The sequence below is a fragment of the Leptopilina heterotoma genome, unplaced genomic scaffold (assembly GCF_015476425.1).
Source record: "Leptopilina heterotoma isolate Lh14 unplaced genomic scaffold, ASM1547642v1 Lhet_68, whole genome shotgun sequence".
NCBI lineage: Eukaryota > Metazoa > Arthropoda > Insecta > Hymenoptera > Figitidae > Leptopilina > Leptopilina heterotoma.
In genome coordinates this window covers 1,340,435-1,364,142 of record NW_025111157.1, presented here as the reverse complement: position 1 = coordinate 1,364,142, position 23,708 = coordinate 1,340,435, and the positions used below count along the sequence as shown (strand labels likewise).

Sequence of the window (23,708 nt, the reverse complement as noted above, 5' to 3'; positions counted from 1 at the left end):
CATCATGGCTCCAATTCGTATTTGTCACAAAGCGGGATTCACGAAAGCTCTTTGTGAATTCTTTTTAATTCATTTCAATTAGTTTTCGTTTACTGGGTTTGGCCTAGAAGTATATGCACCCTTTTCCTTTGTCTTAAGAATACGGCCCTGAAAATTAGTGACGTAACGTGACGTCACCTAACACTTCTGAATTTGGAGGTTATGCAAAAACATAACACTACTGAGGACATAACAGTTTGGAATCTAACAGTATGGGGACCCGACTGTAATTCATATTCTTCTGAAATAAGTTAAATTTTTTAATATATATATATATCTCATTTATTATTAAAAATAATGGATTTATAGAAGAATTTTAGTTGAAAACAATTTTAAAAATTTGCATTTTGGAGAAGTTATAAATGATTGCAAAAATTCAATTATTATTCAAAAGTTTAAAAAAGTCCTCGTTAAAATTTCAATTACCTATCTTTATAAATAATAAAATTATTCTTCTCCAAAATTCAATTATTTTCAAAAAATTTAATAAATTTCTTGGTAAAATTTCAATTATTTTCAAAAATTTTCCTAAAAATATCTACTATTTTAATAAAAATTTTCAAAAGAATCCAATTATTTTAAACAAATTTTGATAAAATTCTACGAAAACATTGAAGTATTTTTATATAAATAATAAAAATATCATAGGCATTCAATTATTTACAATGAATTCAATTATTTTCAAATTTGTTAGAAATTTCTTCGTAATAATTCCAATATTTTCATAAACTATGCAATTTTTTAAACACATTCAATTATTTTCGTAAATAATAAAATTTTTTTTAGGAATTCAATTATTTTCATAATTAATAAAATTCATAGCAGAATTTCAATTATTTTTAATTCAATTTTAATCGAATTCCTCGAAATAATGTAATTATTCAAAAATTTTATTCAAATTCGTTGAAAGAATTTAGTGATTTAAAAATTTATTGATAAAATTCTTTACAAGAATTCAATTTTGAGAAACATTCAATTATTCAATAAATTATTTATTTTTGTATTTAATTGATTGTAAAATAAAGAAATAAATAATTAAATTCTCGTAGAATTTTCTAATAAATTTTTATTAAAAAATGAATTTTAGTTAAAATTTTAGATAATATAACTGAACATTAAAAGCATTACTGCGTAAATTTTAAGCAATAATTTAATTTAATTTTGAAAAGGTTTTAAATTAAAATCTTTGAAAATTTGGATTTTTCATACTTTTAACTAACAATTTAGCAGAATTAATTTTTTTTAAAAATTATTTCATGCTTTTATTTTTTAATTTATAACTAATTGAATAATTTTCGAATAAACTAAATTTCGTGTAAAATTAAATTGTAAACAAATGGATTTGAAAATTATTTAAAATAATTTATTTAAAGAAAAATTTTAGTTAAAAATTCTATAAAATAATAATTGAATTGAATTGATGAAAATAATTTTGAAGAAGTTACAGTAAAAATATATTTTTATAGTAAAAAATAATGATTTTATCACTCGATCCTCTTTAATAATTTTAATATTCTTAAAATTTATTAAATTTTAAAAGGTTTAAATTTGAATGTTTTGAAAATCTTAATTCCTATGGCAAAATAATAATGATTAAATATTTATTTAAAAAAGTTATTGTTATTTTCGAAAAAGCCAAAATTTTGTCTGGTAATCAGGGAAAAGTCAGGGAAATACAAAATTAAATTTTTGTAACATCCCTGTAATTACTAGCAAGAATAATATAAATATTATTATAATTATTAATGGAAAAATAAAGTTAGGAACCCCTTCTAGTTACTTCACTGTAATGAACATTTTTTAATCTCGGGGCCTCTTGAAATATTACTACGTCACTGAGAAAGTTTTATCAAACGTCATTTTACTCCAATTTTCTCTTCTTCATTTTAATATTATTATTTATAAACGTTTATTCAATATTTCTGTCTTTATTGTTAACGTACCAAGTGATTAATTAATGTATCACAACGGTAAATATGGAAATTTGCCTAAAATTGAAGTAAAGAATAGTAAAAACAATTCTTTTCTGATTCTAACCTAAAAGAAAAATTCATCAAATTTATTAAAAACAACGTTGTTTAAACTATATTGTTGTGTCTTAGTTATATTGGAATTGTTGAAAACGTTGAAAACAATGTGAAAAGTTAATGAAATTTTTCATAAGCAAATTTTTCTGAAAAAAATTCTCGTAAGTAGGTCGTTTTTTTTAATTTATAGCAAAGTAAAATTATATTTATTCGCAAGGAATGTAATGTGAATTTTTTTTTAATTAAAACTATGGAAAATAGACTTTTTTAATAAAAAAATTAATTACAATTTTCTTTTAGTTAATGTAACAAATTTTTTATTTCAGACACTCTTTATATTGATAACAAAAAAAAATGTCTTTCTCTGGCACTAAGAATAGTGCTTCTAACTATAAATCTGAAAATTCGAGGAAAAAACGAAAGAACAATCAATTAGACGAAAATTTGCCAAAAATGGAGGAACAAGAATTTAAATTCGTCGCAACTTCGGTGTTAGAATTGGATCATGAGGAAGAGGTTATAACAGGTGATCCTGATTTTTCCGATTTGGAAAATCCATTGAAACTCGAAGACGATCCAGAATCTGTTCAAGTTGTAACAATAGAAGAAGATGACGATAATTCTCTGTCCGATAAACTCGAGCCAATTCAATTTCGTCTCAAGGAATTTGTCAATCAAAATAATTGTACAAATTCAGTGACTTTTTTTAATTCGAAAAAGCAATTTTCTAAATGTCCCGCTTGCAATGCTCTCTTTATATCGAAGCAAAGAATGAGAAGTCATATATTGACTCACGCTCATAGGGGAAGTGATAAAAGGGTAATTTGTAACTACTGTAATTTTACAACAGACGACGTGGATTTGTTTAATTCACATTTGAAATGTCATGAAAATCAATGCGAGGTTTGTAATCAATATTTCTTTAAGAAGAAAATATTTGAGAGTCACTTGGAGGTGGTGAAGAGTACCTATACGATTAGGTACAAAAGGGATCATTTTAAAAATTATGTCTGCAACAGTTGTAATTTATCATTTGATTTTGTGCATCAATTGCAAAAACACTGGTTCAAACACACTTGTACGGAGAAGAAAACCTATCAATGTGATTCTTGCTCCGCTCTCTTTGATACTGTGCAAAATCTCGAAAATCATGTCTGTCTACAATGTCCCATTTGTCTGAAAACTTATTCAAGTTTTCCAACTCTTCGAGCACACACACGCTTTGCGAAACATTTTCTCTATTGTAAAATTTGCAAATACGAATTCAGTCTTCGAGTTGATCACGTCAGACATTTGGAACTTCACAAAAAGAAATTCAAGCCCTACGAGAAATTGATGCTCTGCTTGAAAACTGAGGACGAATCAACATTGAAATGCGAAGTTTGTGGCAAATTATTACAAACAGATGCGAGTTTCGTTTCGCATGTCTACGACGAACATAAACTCAATGTCACGAATTACAAACGATACAATAAGTTTACGCATTGCCTGCAAGCGGACGATGGTTCGACATTTCAGTGTGAAGTCTGCGGAAAATTGGTGTCGACAGAATTAAATTTTGTCAATCACGTCTATAAGGAGCATAAAATCAATGTGACGAGGGATGACGGCGAGAATAGTAATTCGGAGGATCAGTCGCGATCTTCGGTTAAAGTAATGGACGATATTACTTTTGAGGAAATTAAAATCGAGGAAGACAATGAGGAGGAAGAGGACAATGATAATTATGAAGATTACGAACAACTGGAGGAAGAGGAAGAAGAAGAAGAAGAAGAAGAAATTGAAGAAGAGGAAGAGGAGGACGAAGAGGATTAAAAACAGATTTTGAGACAGACGTGATATATTCACGAAAAACGTGAATCATTTTAAAGCACAAAATTTCTTTTTCGAATAAAAAGAATTTGGACCTAAATTTAATTTTCGAAAAAAAAGATAAAATTCTGTATTTAATTTCGAAAATTACTTGTAATTACAAACGGCAAAATATGTAAATACGTCTCAAAGGCATCAAAGGCAATTGATGTGTAAATTTACTAAATTTCGAGATATTGTATATTTATGGGAAAAAATTATAATTTTCCATTCGTTTAATTTTTAAAGAGCGATAAATAAATTACTGTAAGCTAAGAGGAAATACTTTATTATTAAATATCTCATTTTTGTTAATAAACGAACTATCAATAAACTATTAAATGAGACTCTTACTTACTTTTTGAATATTTAATAAAATATGTAAAAATGACAACAGTTTTAATTAGATTTTAAAGGGAAAATGAAATGAAATTAATTTTGAAGAGTTTAATTAGAATTAGAATCGATTTCAAGTTTAAAATTAAATTTAAATTAGGTATTTTTAATACAATTTTAAAAATCGAATTCCTCGAAAATAATAATCGATGAAATTTCCTAAAATTGAATTGTAAATAAATACATTTGAAAATTCTTAGAATTTTTTTTTTAATTATTGTAAATAATTGATTTAATTAAAGAAGAATTTTAGTTAAGAATTCTAGAAAATAATAATTGAATTGAAGTGATGAAAATAATTTTGAAAATGTTACAGTAAAAATATTTTTTATAGTAGAAATTATTGTTGAGTTTCAAAAAGATTTGAATATTTTGAAAATCTTAATTCCTATGGAAAAATAATAATGATTAAATATTTTTTTAAAAAAGAAGTTATTGCTGTTTTTGAATAATTTTAGAGTTAAAAAAATTCGTAAATAAATGTAATAGAAAATTTTTTTTAGTATATTTAATCATTTTTAGAGTAAATCGCAGAATATTTTTTAGGGGAAAAGTAAAAAATTTGTCTAAAAATAGTAAAAATTAGGGAAAAACAAAATTAAATTTTTGTGGCAACTCTGATTAAAATCGAATCATTTTTCAAAAATTTTATAGAAGCAATATGATAAAAAATTTAAATTATGCAAGTTGTATAAACAAATAAATTTTTGTCCCCTTTTTGAGGAAAAAAAATTCCCCTTTCACCTTTTTTGAGGAAAAAAGATACTGTGATGTCTGTTATTCTAATTCTAATGAAACAGTTGTCATTAGATGTAATAATTAAATAGCACAGGCAATTTTCAATAAATTATTAGGATGGATTTGAATTTACCACTCAAGCAGAGCATCTGTTGGTGGAAAGTGAAAGATATAAATGTAATTATTGTTCACACAGGGTTCACAGATAACACACTTGCTATTCGAGTGCATTTTGATATTTTTACTGGACCAAAAATTGTAATTTTCATTTCATCGCGACTTGTTTTATTGAGTAAAATTATAGTAAATATACACGTAAGTAAGTATGTTCACTGAATAATATTAGACTCTTATTTTCAATTTGTAGGTTATATTTTTTAAACACCTGATTAGCTTATTTATTACAATGAATATTATTTAATTTATGTTAATTTGCTCCTTAAAATTCACGTCTAAAACAATAATTTCTTTATTCGTATTTTTTTATTGTATTTAATGGATTACTTTGTATTTTTAGATAATAGGTTCTCGATGGCTTTCAACTATGTTTCTTGTACGGGTGAGACATTAATATACATAATATTTACATTTAAAAAATAAAAATAAGTTCTGATAGATTATAGAAAATTTGAAAATAAAAAAATTGTCGTCAATAAAAGTATTTTTTTTCTTTCTAGCACGTTAAATAATTACTGTCAAATGGACTTGGTCAGAATTAATTGATTAATCAAAAACACCGTTATATGCTGAAAAAGATGATAAATTTACGAAAGTTCATCGATATAGGTGCAAATTTAACAGACCCTATGTACCAGGGGATTTATCACGAAACCCAGAAACATCAACCGGATCTAGATAAAGTTTTAAAACGAAGTTGGGAAAATAATCTGTCAAAAATTATAATCACCGCTGGCAGTGTCAATGAAAGTAGAAAAGCCTTAGAAATTGCCAGGACGGATGGTTAGTTTATTTATAATATATTATTTTTTAATCAATGTTCTAGACAATTTCAAGAAATTTTAACTAAATTTACTAATTAACTAATTTACAAATTAATTATTCTTGTTTATTTATTTTTAAAAATTTTAATAAAATTCTTCACAAGAATTCAATTATTTTCATAAATAATAACATTGATTCTTTGTAAGAATTCAATTATTTTTATAAATTAGTAAAATTTTTTCCAAAAATTCAATTATTTTTAAACAAAATTTTAATACGATTTCACGAACGAATACAATTATTTTCTAAAATTTTAATAAATCCTTCGAAACAATTCAATTATTTTTTTAAATAGTAAAATCCTTGCAAAAATTCGATTTCAATTATTTTCAAAAAAAATTTAACGAAAAAATTCAATTTCTTTTAATTCGTTATAAAATTGTCGTTATATAATTTTTTAAATAAGTAAAATCTTTGCGAAACTTTAATATCAATTATTTTTAAAGAATTTCATGAAAGAATGCAATTTTTTTTAATTCGTTACAAAATACCTATTTCAAAAGAATTCGATTTTTTTTAAATTCGTTATAAAATTTGTCAAAAGAATTCAAATACTTTCTAAAATTTTAATAAATTTCAATAATTAAATGTTTAATTTCAATTTTTAACGAACAATTATTTTTAAAAGTTAAAAGAGATTGTTTATAAAATTCAATTATTTTCAAAATTTTTAATGAAAATTATCAAAAAAACTCCATTATTTGAAAAAATTAAAGAAATTCTTCAAAAAGAATTTAATTAGAATTTTCAAAAATTTTAACAAAATTCTTAGCGAGAATTCAATTATTTTCCTAAATAATAAAATTCTTCGCAAGAATTCAATTACTTTTATAAATAATAACGTCCTTCGTAAGAATTCAATTATTTTTATACATAGTAAAATTTTTTGCAAAAATTCAATTTCAATTATTAAAAAAAAAAAAAATTTCACCAAAGAATGCAATATTTTTTTCTTAATTCGTTAAAAAATCTTTGCAAAAACAATTCAATTATTTTCAAAACAATTTCACGAAAAAATTCAATTTTTTCTTCATTCATTGTTTGTCAAAAGAATTCAATAACTTTTTAAGATTTTAATAAAATTCAATTTAAAATTCTATTTTAATAATTACATTATTCTGTCAACAGAGAGATTATTTTCGACAGTCGGCTGCCATCCGACTCGATGCAATGAATTTGAGGAATCCGGAGATCCTGAAGCGTATCTCAGTTCACTCCTGGAGATAGCAATAAACAATAAGGACAAAATAGTGGCAGTGGGAGAAATGGGTCTGGATTACGATAGAATTCAATTTTGCCCCAAAGACATACAAAAAAAGTATTTTGAGATGCAACTTTCTCTTTGCTCCACATTGAAATTACCCATGTTCCTTCACTGCCGAAATGCTGCCGAAGATTTTGTTGGAATACTCCGAAAGCACAAGGATAAAAAATTGTCCGGCGTTGTTCATTCTTTCGATGGAAACACGGAGGACTGTTACAGTTTACTTCAATTAGGACTTTATATCGGTATTAATGGATGGTAATTGCAATTTTTATTAAATAAATTACTTTTATAATAACTGAAGAACTGAAAAAAAATTTATTTGATTCAAATTACCTGATTAATTGACTATTATCAATTAAATATTTAATTGAATCAAATAATATTTATTGGAGTCAATTAAATGGTTCAATTCATATTTGCTTCAAATACTGAAATTAATGGTTCAAATACCATTTAATTGCTTCCAATAACTATTATTTGATTCAAGAAAATATTTAATTGATAATAGTCAATTAATTGGTAATTTGAATCAAATAAATTTTTTTTTTCAGTGCTATAAATTCAAGCAGGGCTCGAATTAGGTCCGTAAATTTGTTTTTTGTAAATTCAATTGATTTCAAAAGTAATAAAATTCTTAGCAAAAATTCAATTATTTTCAAAAGTAATAAAATTCTTCGCAAAAATTCAATTATATTAAATTTTTTTATTAAATTCTGGTCAAAATTTCAATTATCTTTAGAAATAATTAAATTCTTCTCCGAAATTCAATTATTTTCAAAAATTTTAATAAAATTCTTGTCAAAATTTAAATTATTTTCAAATATTTTCCCCAGTTCAATGATTTTTTAAATCTACAATTTTAATAAAATTTTACAAAAGAATTTAATTATTTTTAAAAAATTTAATAAAATTCTACGCAAACCTTTTATTATTTTCATAAAATAATACAAATTTCTCAGGAATTCAATTATTTACAAATTTTCTATAAATTTCTTGGCAATAATTCAATTATTTTCATAAATAATAAAATTTTTACGGGGATTCAATTATTTTCGTAAATAATAAAATTCTTTTTAGGAATTTAATTATTTTCATAAATAATAAAATTCATTGCAGAATTTTGATTATTTTTAATACAATTTTAATCGAATTTCTCGAAAAATATAATTATTCTTAATATTTTTATTAAAACTCGTCAAAAGAATTAAATTATTTCAAAATTTATTGATTAAATTCTTTATGAGAATTCAATTATTGAGAAACATTCGATTATTCTCGTAGAATTTTCTAATTAAAATCGATTTAAAAATCATTTTCAGTTAAAATTTTACATAATAATTGAGTATTAAAAGCATTATAGCGTGAATTTTTAGAAATAATTGAATTTTGAAAAGGTTACAAATTAAAATCTTTGAGAATCTTAATTTTTCATGTTTAACAATTCTGTGTAAATAATTTTTTTTTTAGAAAGTTTAATTGCGGATTTTTTTTTAAAATTATTTGATGGTTTTATTTTCTAATAAAAATTGATTTAAAAATGAATTTCAGTTGAAATTTTATTAGATAATTGAATATTAAAAGCATTATGGCGTGAATTTTTGAAAATAATTGAATTTTGAAATTAATTTTTTTTTAAAAAGTTTAATTGAATTTCTTTAATATTATATTTTAAGTTTTTATTTACTAATATTTATTTAATTGAAGAATTTACGAATAATTGAAATTTCTTAAAATTGAATATTGTAAAAAATTTGAAAATTTGAAAATTGTCAAAGAACTTTTTCGAAAATTATTAAAAATTACTGACAAAAATGTTTTGCCAATAATCGATTTAAAGAAGAATTTTAATTCAAAATTCTTGAAAATAATAATTGAATTGATAATGATTTTATCACTCAGTCATCTTTATTGTAAAACATGAAAAAATCGATCGCTCCGAGTCGAAGACTCGGAGTTATCGATATCTTCATGTTTTATTGTTATGAAAAATTTAATTTATATAAATAAATACTTTTAATGGTTCGAGTTGAATTTTTAATTCAATGAACAAATAGATTTTTTTTAAATATTTGATTTTTTTTAAATATTTGGTTTTTTCTTGTAAAAATTTCATTTTTTTTTATGGTAAAAATTAAAATTTCTTTCAAGTTCGCTAAAAACGGAGGAAAATCTATGCGTGATCACTACAATTCCATCCGATCGACTGATAATCGAAACAGATTGCCCCTGGTGTGAATGTAGGCCAACTCACGCCTCATTCAAAGACGTTGTCACCCGGTTCCCCTCAGTGAAAAAGGAAAAATGGCAACCAGATAAAATGGTCAAAGGACGAAACGAACCTTGCACCATAGTGTTAGTTTATATATTTTTCAATAATTTGAATAACTTTTTAACAAATTTTACATATTATAGTATTTTTCATTCTCCTTATTCAATTTTTTTTTTTGCAGACAAATTTTAGAAGTGTTGGCGAGTCTCAGGGACGAGGAAGAGGAATATCTTTGCAATCAAATTTATAAAAATACAATGAAGCTCTTCTTCCCGTATGAGCTTTAAAGAAAAAAAAAAAAGATTTTCAATCGCCGAGTACTACACTTATTTTCGAGCATTTATATATAAATATATACGCGCTAAGACTGTGTTTTGTGAAAGTGTCAAGAGAGAGAGAAAGAGAGAGAAAACGAAAAATATTTTAAAAAAATACTATCTGTGACAAATGAAAACTTTTGCAGTACATATATATATATATACAACACACGTGTGAGAATTTGTGACCACTGTCACGAGCATTCCTTCGATCTCCTTTATATAAGAAACTAATTCTTGTTAAAACCATGATCGGTCATATTTCTTATAAATTAATACTTTACTATTGCTACAAATTTGTGCGTCTATTTTTATCACCTAATTGATTTTTTTACAGAAAAATATTTAAAGAAAAAATTTTTCCAATTTATTTTTTTTTTACAAATAATATTAGTCTTTTCTATATTAATAATTACATAACAATACTCACTTATTTGTTCTTTTCTTTTGTGTGTATTTTTTTATGAAAAGTCATTTATTTTTTTAGATTTTTACTCAAACAACATACAAAATACTTTGACACGATGTTTTTTTTTCTTTGATGATTCCTTGGGTGGTATAGTCAATCTAAAAAATGGCACGTTTTTCTTTTTTGCCATTGCATTTTCGCCAATAATCGCAGAAGAGATAGAGACGTTGAATCGGGGTACATTCTTGGAATATCACAGGTAAAATGACCGCGACAAAAAAAATTGATAATAAATTGTACAATTATCTATACTCTTGGAATCTAATGAATAAATGCTTGAGGTATGAAGGGAATTTGGTAGCTGACTGTTGGCTACAGAAGCTGATCTTCTTTTACATTCTTTCATTGAACTTTCGATAGTGTTTGCACTTTTTCATAGATCCAATCGTACGTTTGACTTGCAAATGTTTGTGTCGTATCTATCGCTTGACTCGCATATTTCTGCAGATTTTGTGGACTCAATTTTCCTCTGTCGAAAATTAATTGATATATTAGATAAAAATTTTTCAATATTTATAAATATTGTGCAAAAAAAAGGGTAAAATAATACTTACACGAGTACGTTTGTTTCCACCCACTTTACCATCATCACAGAACGATCAACGAACTGCTCGCAAAGATAAGTTGATGATTGCTTAATAAACTCCAAGCCTTTGATGCTTTGCTTCTCTATTGTTTCCAACATTCCTGGAGCATATTGCTCGATCTAAGAAAGAAAATTTTAGTTAGAAAATTGAACTACTCTTATTAATAATCAGGTCTCGGATCGACTTTAATGAATCAAAAAAGACACTTTAATGGATTAAAAATAGAAAAAAGTCGAAAAAGTCGTTTATTTAATTCAGTGTTGTCACAAAAAATTTTATTTTATATTTCTCTGATTTTTAAGGAATTTTGATCGAAATCTTGGAAAATTGTTGTTTTCTAAAGTTATTCTGTTTATTCTTGAAATCTAATTTCACTTTAAAATTCAAATTCTTCAGAAATTAATTACAATTTTTAATATATATTTAACTAGTTTTATTAAAAATAATGGATTTATAGAAGAATTTTAGTTAAAAACACTAAAACAAATTGAATGTTGAAGCAATTACAAATGATTGCAGAAATTCAATTATTTTCAAAAGTCATAAAATTCTTATCAGAAATTCAATTATTTTCAAAAATTTTAATAAAATTCTTGGCAAAATTTTAATTATTTTCAAAAACTTTCCTCAATTCAATGATTTTTAATATCTACTACTTTAATAAAAATTCCTAAAAGAATTCAATTAGTTAAATAAAATTTTAATAAAATTCTACTCAAACATTTAATTATTTTCATAGATAATAAAAATTTCACAGGAATTCAATTATTAATAAATTATTTTAATATGCTATTAAATTATTTTAAAAAATAACAACATTTTTTACAGGGATTCAATTATTTTCATAAATAATAAAACTCAATGCTGAATTTCAATTATTTTTAAAACAATTTTAATAGAATTCCTCGAAAATAGTTATTATTCTTAAAAATTTTATTAAAATTTATCAAAGAAATTTAATTATTTTCATAACCTTTGCTACAATTTATTTATTAGAATTTAAGTATCATTTTCAATCAATTTTTAATTGAATTTCTTTAAAGAATAAAATTATTTTCAAAAATTTTAATGCAATTCTTTGCGTAACAATTCAATTTTTTTCAAAATAATTTTAAGAAAATTCTTCGCAGAAATCTAATTATTTTTAAAAATTTACAACAATTCTCGTCAAAATTTCAATTATCTTTATAAATAATAAAATTTTTCTCCGAAATTCAATTATTTTTAAAACTTTTAATAAAATTCTTGGCAGAATTTCAATTATTTTTAATACAATTTTCATCAAATTTCTCGAAAAATGCAATTATTCTTAAAAATTTTATTAAAATTTGTCAAGAGAATTTAATTATTTAAAAATTTGATGATAAAATTCTTTATGAAAATTAAATTTAAAAAAAATTCAATTGTTTAATAAAAATATTATTTTTATAGTTAAATAATTTAATTCTCGTGTAATTTTCTAATAAATATTGATTTCAAAATGAATTTCAAATTAAAATCTTTGAAAATTTGAACTTTTCATACTTTTAATTAAAAATTCTATGGAAAATTTTTCTCAATAAGTTTAATAGAATTTTTTTTAATTATTTAAAGTTTTTAATTTTTAATATATTTAATTGATTTAAAGAAGAATTGCAGTTAAAAATTCTAGAAAATGTTTATTGAATTTAAATGATGAAAATAATTTTGACGAAATTAAATTAAAAATATTCTTTTATAATATAAAATAATGATGTTATCACACGGTCATATTTTATAATAATTCCCATAGTTGCATTAAATTTCAAAAAAGTTTAAATTAAAAATTTTTAAATCTCTTAATTTTTATAAAAAATATTGATTAAATATTTATTTAAAAATGAAGTTATTGATGTTTTCCAATAATTTTCGTTTTAAAAACCTGGGAAAATTACGTTTTTTAACATATTTTTCGATAATATGTAATTGAAAATATTAAAAATAATTGAATTTTAAAAAATTAGAATGAAAAAATTCTGAGAATTAGTTGTTTTAGAAAATATTTCAATATTATTTTTACAAACAAAATTTTTCATTAATTTTTATTTTTATTAAATTTACACTTAAAGATTTTTCATTAAAATTTTTGATAAATAAATTATTTTCAAAATTTTCAATTAAAATTCTTGTAAAAGTTAATTTTCAAAAATTGTAATAAAATACCTAAAAAAAATTATTTGTTTCCAACTAAATTTTACCATATTTCAATTATTCAAAATCTTTTTAATTGTATATTTCAAAAATTAAATTAGAAAAATTATTCAAAAATATCTTTTCAAAGATTTGTCTATTGTTATACTTTTCATACAATAAAAATCGAAATAAGTTGCATTTTATACTAAAAATGTGGTATTTTGTTGCAAAGTTTGGAAGAACAATTCGAAAAAGTCGCAATTTTTTAATATAAGTCGATAAAAGTCGCATTATTCGAAAAAAGTCGAAAAAGTCATAAATATCCGAGGCCTGAATAATCAATAATTAATAATTTACTATTTTAATTTGCAAATTGTGAAAAAAAATTTAATTTAATAATTTATGTAATAAAATTTAGTAAATATATAGAAAAATGTTGATTAATTGTAGTAATACTTACGGTTGCAACAACAACGGGAGTTTTTTCCTTCACATAAGAAGCAGTATTATCGTATAATTTAATCGATATGTTCTTGCCTAGAATAAAAACATCATTCCCTAATTTGACATATGGTGCCGTGAACTCCACAGTGGATTTGTAATAGTCAGGGAATCTAGTTTCAATATACTTGAGACCGTCATTGGAATAAGTTTTAGTTGAAGTCCAAACTTTTTGACCATACATACATACTCCACTCTCTTTCAAAAATTTATTTGTTCTAGATGCTGGAAAAAATAAAATACAAAATCAACTCCAAATTCAAATACCTAGATTTTATTTAATATTTTATAAGAACTTTTTTAATGAAAAATGTAATAAAAATCTAATTTATTTCAGAGTTAATTTAATATTAAGGAAAAAATTGAATTTTATAAAGAAAATTAAAAAAAAGGAATGTTTTCATAATTCATTAAAAGTTTAAAGATAAAGTGATTATATAAAAACGTTGCAAATATTTTTTTATATTGCAAAATGAATTTATTTTTAAACGTATATATAATACAAAGATAAGATATTTCTTAAAAAGAAGGGAGAAGAAAATTAATAAATATTAATAAATAATTAAATAAAAAAGAAAATTTAAAACAAATATTTCTAAAATGAAAAATAACACAATATTTGTTCTGTATTTAAAATCCACTTATTTGTAATACTTTGTCAAATTATTATTCAAGATAATTAATATCAACACAAGATAGAATTTTAAATGTGAAAATTAACAAGCGAGCAAAAAATAAATAAATTAAACTTCAATGACACTGCTAATTCGTATGTATTGTATATATATACGTGTAACGTTCAGATGCGTCAACAAAAAAATGTAAATACTAAATTGTAAATAAAGTTCTTACCTTCGAAGGAACCATTTTTTCGACAATCAAATGCCAAAAGAGAACCAATTAATAATAATAGAATGAAACATCCTTTTTTCCAAGGAAAACCGCTACTGGATTTCGCTGTCATTTTCTTTAGTAATATCTAAAAATGCGAAAGTTTCCTCACAACCAACACTTCTCTTTTCAAATGCGCAAAACTAAAGAAATCTTGTGGTAAAAGTATGTTGTATATACATAAAAATAAGTTTTCTTTTTTTCGTTTTGACAACTTCAAATCGTGTTTTTAGAAATTCCAACTGATTTGCTCCATATTCAAATCAAAAAATAAATTTTCGCTCAAGGATACTCTTGGCGTCGTTATATCTCAATTACCTTCGTCACGTTTTAATGCGTCCAGTTTTTTTTTCTCACTTATACAAATCTATATTACAATGTTCTTTTTTTTGGGAGGAAGGGGGGGAATGTAGAAAATTAAAAAAATCAAATAAACTTTCTTTCTATTTTCCCGTCAATGACCATCAATGACACGATGTCGACTGTTGTAAAGAGAGTGAAGTGAAATCGAGAAGCAGGCGATGCGCGATCAATAATTTAACGACTCCAATAAACGGAAATCTAACCTCGAAATTCAAGAAAGAAAATAATATTATACTCCGAATTATGGTCAAAACAATTACGTACGCAAATACTCACTTTTATAAAATTTACATTAATTAGCTTAATTGGGCGGCGTTGATAACAGATAAGTCGTTAATTATCTGCGCTTTTTTTCGAAATTTCAAAATAATATTAACATCTGAAGCTGTAAACAAACTGACGAGTAGGGGGCGAGGGGTGGGGGAATGTCAGGCCCTGGAATTTTATACGCATTTCGGGCCCCTCCCTTAATTTAAATTTTTTCCTAAGATTTGAATTTTTACACACGATTTTTTTTTAAATTCTATATTGCAAAGAATATAAAAACAAATTTTTAGTATATACAGTAAAACTATTAAATTAAAAAACTTTTTTTGATCATTTAAAATTGGTAATAAATTTATCGTACGATGAAAATAAATCAGGGTGGTCACAAGTTTCGGTTTATCAATTTTCTTGACAATTTACTGACATTAAAATTATTTTCCCTGATGGCAAAATTTTTTTTTACAGGAAAATATCAGAGTTTACGGAAAATGAGTAAAATATTCCTGAATTAAATTATTTTCTATAATTTTCAACTAAATTTCATCACCAAATCAATTTAAAAATATTAAAAGCTATAATTAATTTTCATTTTTAAATCTTTGTTTAAAGAATTTTCATTAAAATTTTTGATAATTCAATTATTTTCAGAAAATTTGCAATTAAATTTCTTCAAAAATTGATTTTTAAAAATTGTAATAATAATACTTGAAAAAAATCAATTATTTTCAATTAAATTTTAGAAAATTTCAATTATTCATTCAAAATCTTTTTAATTTTATATTTCGAAAATTTAAATAGAAAAATGATTCAAAAATAATTTTTGAAAGAATTGTTTAAATAGTTATTTTTCGCACTGTAAAAATCGAAATGAGTTACATTTAATACTAAAAAATATGGCCACCCTGTAAATATAATTTTATGTTAATTAATAGCAGTGATGGAATAATTAAAAAATTACTTACTTGGCAGGTTTTACTGCACTCCCCACCGAGAATATCTTTATTTTTTTTAGTCTTCTTGTGCGTACTCTGTAAGGCCTCAAGCATCTCCAAAAACGAATTGTTTTTGTTAATTACTTTTAGAGTATCCCAGTGGGCATCTAAACAGAAAATGGTTAAAATTTCAAGCAAAATTCTCAATTTAAAAAATAGAAAAATTGTAATTGAAAAATTAATTTGCTACTAATATAAAAAGTAACTTACTAATATTTTTTAAAAGTAAATCAGACTGATATAAATTCTTATTGTACATATTTTTCCAAACATTAAAGCACTGAGAGTCTTTAATTAAACAAGCCACCAGTGCTTGAACAATTTCTTCTCTATAATTAGCACTACTCTTTGGAGTCAATTTTGCCATCAACGTTTCGAATAAAGAACGACACTTCAAATTTGGTGACTTAAAAACCATTTCCTGAAAAAAGATTGTAAATGATTAATATAAAGAATAAATTACATTATTAATTAATAACAGACATCACAGTATCTTTTTTCCTCAAAAGAGATGAAAAGGGAAATTTTTTTCTTCAAAAAGGGGACAAAAATTTATTTGTTTATACTTACAACTTGCAAATATAATTTAAATTTTTCATCATATAACTTATATAAAAATTTTTAAAAATGATTCGATTTAAATCAGAGTTGCCACAAAAATTTAATTTTGTTTTTTCCTGACTTTTCCCTGATTTCAAGACAAAATTTTGACTTTTTCTCTAAAGAATATTTTGCGATTCACTCTAAGAATGATTATAGATACTTAAAAAATGTTCTATTACATTTATTTACGAATTTCTTTAACTGTAAAATTATTCGAAACAGCAATAACTTCTTTTTTAAAAAAATATTTAATCATTATTATTTTTCCATGGGAATTAAGATTTTCAAAACATTCAAATTCAAATCTTTTTGAAATTCAATAATTTATAATAATTAAAGATGACCGAGTGATAAGATAATTATTTTCTACTAAAAAAATATTTTTACTGTAACTTCTTCAAAATTATTTTCATCATTTCAAATCAATTATTATTTTTCCGAATTTTTAACTAAAATTCTTCTTTAAATCAATTATTTACAATAATTTAAAAAAAAATTCTGCGAATTTTCAAATGTATTTGTTTATAATTCAATTTTACAAAATTTTATCGATTATTCGGAAATTCTTCAATTAAATATGTAATTGAAAAAAACTGGTAACAATTTTTCAAAAAACTTAAAAAAAATTTTTAAATTTTAAAAAAATTAAACTTTTTCAAAAAAATTAATTTTACAGAATTATTATAGTTAAAAATTTAAAAAATTCAAATTTCCAAAGATTTTAAATTGAAACCTTTTCAAAATTCAATTATTTCTAAAAATTCAGAAAATTCTACGAGAATTCAATTATTTAAATACAAAAATAAATAATTTATTGAATAATTGAATTCTCATAAAGAATTTTATCAACAAATTTTTTAATAATTGAATTTTTGTGAAATTATTATAATTATTATTTATAAAAATAATTAAACGTTTGCGTAAAATTTTAATAAATATTTTTTAAATAATTGAATTCTTTTGGAAAATTTTATTAAAATAGTAGATATTGAATATAATTGAATTTAGGAAAATTTTTGCAAATAATTGAAATTTTGCCAAGAATTTGATTAAAATTTTTGAAAATAATTGAATTTTAAATAAGAATTTTATTATTTATAAAGAGAATTGAAATATTGACGAGAATTTCTTTTTTTTAATATAATTGGATTTCTGCGTAGAATTTTATTATTTTTGAAAATAATTGAATTTTTGAAATTATTGGAAACTTCTCCAAAATTTATATATTTTTTTAGTGTTTTTAACTAAAATTCCTCGTTAATTTCTTTATTTTTAATAATTAATTAAATATATATTATAAGATTTAACTAATTTCAGAACAATGTAAATTTTGAAAATTTTTGCAAAAATTTAAATTTTTTAGAATTTCTAATGAAATTCATTCAAAATTGAAATTTTATAAAATTTTAAATTAAAATCTTTTCAAGTTTATCTACTTATGAAAATTGTAAACGAAACTATTTTAAAATTCAATTAATTTTCAAATGTATAAATAAAATTATTCTTTAAATAATTTCCAAGTTATAATTTTATGATAGTTCTTCAAGAATTAAGTTAGTTAAAAAGAAATTATTGTACGAAATGAAAAAAATTGAAGGTTTTGTATAAGAATTTTTGTTTTTCTAGAAAAAACTATTAATAATAAATATTTGAATTATTTGAATGTTAATTAATTATTTTTCTAAAGGTCTGTATTCTGTTGAATGAATCAGCTTATAATAATATAAAATTCTTTACGATATCTATATTATTTAAATCATTAACATAAAAAAACATATTTATATCATGTTGTGGTGTTAATAATCTAAATCAGAAATAAAACTCACTGAATTCTATAACATTGAGTCTAAATTTTATGATTACACTTTGAAAAAGATTTCAAAAAAAGCAAAACTTGTTTATTTTTTATTAGAAAAAGGTGAAAAAAGGGACAAATCAGCAAAAAAGGGGAAAAAGGTGACAAATCGTCAAAAAAGATGAAAAAGGTGATAAATTTGAAATAAGGGGACAAAAGGAGACCAACTGTGATGCCTGCAATAAGTAAATATTTAGTATAAATATCTATTAATAATTACTTAGTAAAAATATTTATTAATAATTAAATATTTAGTATAAATATTTAATAATATTTAATGTTTGTTGAAAATAGGAAAAAGTCTACTTACTCTTAGCTTGTCATTAAAAGGCTTCAATTCATTGACATAGGTAGGAGCGATATTTAGTTTTCCCGAAATAACATCATCTACAATATTTAAATACAATTCTGGTTTCACATCGGCATTCTTTACTGTTGAATGACGTGTAATTAAATCTTTGAGTATTTGCGAAACATAACTGGCGTAATTTTTTGCTTCGAGCATTGGTGATATGACATGATGCCAAACTGTCAAACCCACTGTTAAATTATCCTTTCCACTTTGTGAAAGTGCCCAAATTATCGACAAGCCAATTGGTTTTCTATTCTGATAGGAATTTCTTAAAGTTACTAATTTTGGAATACTAGTGATTGTCATTCCGGGATTGAATTTCGTTAGAAGTTGAATGAAAATTTTATAACCAATCACTGGTTGATTCTTGACGAGATCCGTTGCCATTGCCGTTAAATTAAATTCGTAGAAAAGTTGAACATTTTGTGAACCGCTGATTTGAATGGCTTTCTCTAAAACTGTTCGAATTGATTTTGGAACAACGCTCGCTGGATAATCGTCTGCTCTGCCACTGAACATGGGATCAATTACTTCTAAAGGAATTTTCATATTTAGAAAGGCAACTAAATCTTTGAGCCAAATTAATGGAGCGCCAGGAAAACGAGTTTGTCCAGCAGTTAAAATCTCTTCCACTTCCGATGCATTTATCTGTCAATAATAATTTTAATTAAAAATTTATTCTTATCCAGGGTTGCCACAAAAATTTAACTTTGTTTTCCCCTGACTTTTCCCTGATTTCTAGATAAAATTTTGCCTTTTTCCCTGACTCTAATAAAATATTCTGATTCACTCTAACAATGATTAAATACTCAAAAAAAATTCTCTAATTCTATTTAGTAACTTCTTTAATTGTAAATTAACATCATTAAATTCTTTTTTAAATAAATATTTAATCATTATTATTTTTCCATTTGAATGGAAAAATAAAGTTCAAAATTTTGAATTTAAACTTTTTTGAAATTCAACAACTGTGGGAATTATTATAAAACATGAAGAAATCAATCACTCCGAGTCGAAGACTCGGAGTAATAGCTTTCTTCATGTTTTAGAATAATTAAAAATGACCGTGTGATAACATCATTATTCTATATTATAAAAGAATATTTTTACTTCACCTTCGTCAAAAATTATTTTCATCATTTCAATTCAATAAACATTTTCTAGAATTTTTAAAAAAAAAGTTCTTTGAGAATTTTCAAATCCACATGTTCACAATTCAATTTTATGAAATTTCGATTATTTGAAAAATCTTTAGTTAAATATATATTAGAAAATAAAAACTTGAAATTTAATTTTTCCGAAGAATTTTATTAACAGCTTTTGAAAATATTTAATTTTTTAAAATAAATTTTATTAAAATTCCTGAAAATAATTGAATTTTGTTAAAAAATTTTGCTATTCATTTATAAAGATAATTGAAATGTTGACGACAATATTTTATGATTTTTTAAAAATAATTGAATTCCTGACAAAAGTTTAAATAATAATTTATGTTAATAATTAGATTCATACGAAGAATTTTATTAAATTTTATTTAAATAATTGAAATTTTGCCTAGAATTTTATTAAAATTTTTGACAATAATTTAATTCTTGAGAAGAATTTCGCTTTCTATTTATAAAGATAATTTAATTCTTGACGAGAATTTTAAAAAAATTTTGAAAATAGTTTAATTTTTGCAAAATATTCAATTATTTTTCTAATGAATTGAATTCTTGTAATGAATATTTATATTTATCAAAATAATTAAATTTTGGAAAAGAAATTTATTAAAATACGTTAAAATAATTGATGGAAAAAATTTTGTTGTTTATCAAGATAATTGAATTCTTTTGCAGAATTACTAAAATTATTTTTGAAAATTAATTTATTTATTTTTTAATTAAAAGTTATTCATGAAAATAATTGAATTATTGCAACTAATTTTATTATTTTATTGAATAATTAAATGTTTCTTAAAATTAAATTCTTTCGTCAAGTTTTAATAAAATTTTTAAGATTAATTGCATTTATCAAGGAATTTATTTACAATTTATATTAAAAGTATTTGAAATTCTGCGATGAATAATAATTCGAATTACTAAATGAAATTTTATTGTGTATGAAAATAATTGAATGTTTTCGTAAAATTGTATCAAAAATTTTTTTTAATAATTAAATTTTTTGATAAATCTTATGAAAATAGTAAATATTGAAAATTATTGAATCGTGAAAAACTTTTTAAAAATAATTGGATTTTGCAAAAAATGTTATTTAAATTCCTAAAAATAATTGAATTTCTGTGAAGAATTTTGTTATTTATTGAAATAATTGCGTTAAAATTTTTGAAATAATTAAATAATATTAAAAAATTCATTTTTGTCAGAAATAGAAAATTTTTTTTGAAGGTTTTGTAGTAGAATTCGTGATAGTTTCATAGCTAATAAGGCAAACAAAAAAGACACAGAAAATTCAGAATTTTCTTATGAATTCTAAAAATTTATATTTTTCGAGAACTTTGAATAAAAATCCCTGACTTTTCCCTGATTTCCCTGACCTGTGGCAATCCTGTTATCTCGATAATAAAAAAATAAGAATAAAAAATTTACCGCTCTGAGAGCTTCTTCTATGGATTTTGGTGGTTTTTCCTTAGGAGTCTCCTTTTTCTTTTCAGACTGTTGTTGTTGTTGCTGCTGCTGCTGCTTTTGTTGTTTTTTCTTTTCCTCATTTTCCTTAGTTTTACTCTCCTTTGCTTTGGGAGGTTTCTTGTTTTCTTTATTTCCTTCCAAATTATCATAAAGAGTCTTCACTTGGTCCAAAGGTACTGATAACAAATAATTTATTAAATTAACACACGATTCTAACATATTGTTTACATTCGTTGTCTTCGATACATTTGATTCATTATCGACATGTAAATAAAACGTTTCCCTTTTCTAAAAATAGTTTAAATGATATTTTTCAATTTAAAAATTCCAATTACATATACATTCATTTTTATTTACCTATTAATATATAGAAATTTTTAATTGTCGACTACTTTCAATTGACAATATGTTATTATTAAACAATCACAATTGAGTAAACAATGTAATATAAAAGTTGATTATATGTTTTTATTTTACTTGTATCTGTAAGGTGAAGACTTACAAATAAACATATGTCATAATTTTCTGTTATTAATTTACAAACTTACAAAAATCTTCAACTTTTGGAGCATTTTCAATAAACTTTTTCTTTTCCGCCTTCGTCAGTTTATTCGAACGAACACCAGATTTGTCTTTCTTATTTTTTCCAACTACTTCCCAACCGCCTCCTGATGACATTTTTCACAATAAACTTAATTAACACTTGAAATAAATACCAAAAAGCTAGATGATAATATTAAACAACTAGTATAGTGTACAAATTTGAGTGCACGTTTTAAAGCACGACGGAGACTTTATACGTGGTCGCGCCTGCGCATTTTAGGCCAAAACTTTCTACATGTATTTGCCACGCACATATGTAAAACTGTACGGAGGTTTTACATTAAGTAAAGGTTAGGTCCAATTCAATCAATTGTAGAAACTCCTTTACAATTTACCCAATTTACCGAAATGAACATTACGGTGGAATCACAGGCTGTGCGACTTGCCTATTGCGAAGCTGTGACCTTACCCTTACGTTAAAATTTATCAAAAACCAGGATTTAATTTATATTCCTAAATAATACTACTAATTAACTTTTTTTTATTTCTCGTTAATTATCAAAAGCGAATAATGCAATTACTCTTATTTATTTTTCGCTAATTATCAAAAACGAATAATGCTATTACCTATTCTTATTTGTTTTTCGCTAATTATCAAATGCGAATAATACTATTGTTCTTCCTTAATTATCAAAAGCGAATAAATGCAAAAAGTTTCCCGTTTACATTTTATAACATTGCTAATACTTACTTTTCTTCATGGAGTATATTTATTTCCAGCTAAAGTAGAAAACAATGTGACTGATTCGAAGCATTTTGCGGAAATGAGAACGGAACTTGCGAAACGTCGGTATTTACGTGATCGAGCATTCTGGGAGGCATAGTGGGGGTAAAGTGCGTCGCACGCTGATTGGCTGGGCGGCAGCTCGAGACCGCGCACCAATCAGCGCACGGCAAGCATCGGGCGACTACGTAAATACGGGCGCTGCGGCAGTGGCTCCTCACTTCCCTCTGGACTTTCTTTGGAGCAACACTGCGTCAGTTTGAAAAAAAATTTTTTCTTCATTTTGTTTATTTAACGAATATATTACATGCTGTGAGTGTATCACAGTGAATATATTGTGAATTCTGGGCAAGATTGAAACTGAGATCTGAGCTGAAAATCAAGTACAAGAGAGAAGAAGAATTTCACGGCGTCGATTGAAATGATTTTTACAGAGCTTTCAACAGCGGTGAGTTTATTTGGTTTAATAATGAATAATTTTGTTAGCAATAGTGAGTTTGATTTTTTTCTTTCGAATCAAGTGAGAGGAATAGTAAATATACAGTAAACTATATGTTTACCACAATTATATTAGAAATAGCAATAAACATTGTTGAGAATTGTTAACAAATTGAAACAATTCTGATATGAAGTGCGTTGCTATTGTTTTCTATCGCACTGAAATTTCTCCCGTAAAATGTGCAAGAGCAAGTGCTTTTACCTGCGCAACCCTGATCATCATATTGCGAATCGTCGATAATTTTCCAATATTAAAATTTAAATAGAAATTTTTTTCACATATCAAAAATAAATAATGCCAAAATGCTTTGGTTACTAA

The 23,708-nt window shown here is 23.7% G+C and overlaps 3 protein-coding genes across 6 annotated transcripts; 2 read left to right on the top strand and 1 right to left on the bottom strand.

Annotated features, from left to right (window-relative positions):
* The first annotated feature begins 1,880 nt into the window (after positions 1 to 1,880).
* Positions 1,881 to 4,270, top strand: LOC122510335 (zinc finger and BTB domain-containing protein 41-like). Its single transcript, XM_043624901.1, has 2 exons — positions 1,881 to 2,227; positions 2,393 to 4,270. The coding sequence occupies exon 2, from the start codon at positions 2,421 to 2,423 to the stop codon at positions 3,879 to 3,881; it is 1,461 nt and encodes a 486-aa protein (XP_043480836.1). The 5' UTR covers positions 1,881 to 2,227; positions 2,393 to 2,420; the 3' UTR covers positions 3,882 to 4,270.
* Positions 4,271 to 5,212: 942 nt separating this feature from the next.
* LOC122510291 (putative deoxyribonuclease TATDN1) lies at positions 5,213 to 10,202 on the top strand. Of its 4 annotated transcripts, none has more exons than XM_043624818.1 (6): positions 5,213 to 5,370; positions 5,569 to 5,604; positions 5,729 to 6,011; positions 7,182 to 7,575; positions 9,469 to 9,672; positions 9,771 to 10,202. In XM_043624818.1, the coding sequence occupies exons 3-6, from the start codon at positions 5,795 to 5,797 to the stop codon at positions 9,874 to 9,876; spliced, it is 921 nt and encodes a 306-aa protein (XP_043480753.1). In that variant the 5' UTR covers positions 5,213 to 5,370; positions 5,569 to 5,604; positions 5,729 to 5,794; the 3' UTR covers positions 9,877 to 10,202. The 4 variants fall into 4 exon arrangements, with proteins under 4 accessions (XP_043480753.1, XP_043480751.1, XP_043480754.1 ...); XM_043624816.1 differs by having other exon boundaries at positions 5,569 to 5,610; XM_043624819.1 differs by having other exon boundaries at positions 5,214 to 5,366.
* A 134-nt stretch (positions 10,203 to 10,336) lies between these two features.
* LOC122510289 (transmembrane protein 214-B) lies at positions 10,337 to 22,372 on the bottom strand. Its single transcript, XM_043624815.1, has 9 exons — positions 22,113 to 22,372; positions 21,526 to 21,740; positions 18,896 to 19,585; positions 16,338 to 16,548; positions 16,098 to 16,234; positions 14,467 to 14,593; positions 13,574 to 13,839; positions 10,930 to 11,081; positions 10,337 to 10,844 (listed from the first exon to the last, which is right to left on the bottom strand). Exons 1-9 carry the CDS (start codon positions 22,240 to 22,242, stop codon positions 10,718 to 10,720), a joined length of 2,055 nt encoding a protein of 684 aa, XP_043480750.1. The 5' UTR covers positions 22,243 to 22,372; the 3' UTR covers positions 10,337 to 10,717.
* Positions 22,373 to 23,708: the final 1,336 nt, after the last annotated feature.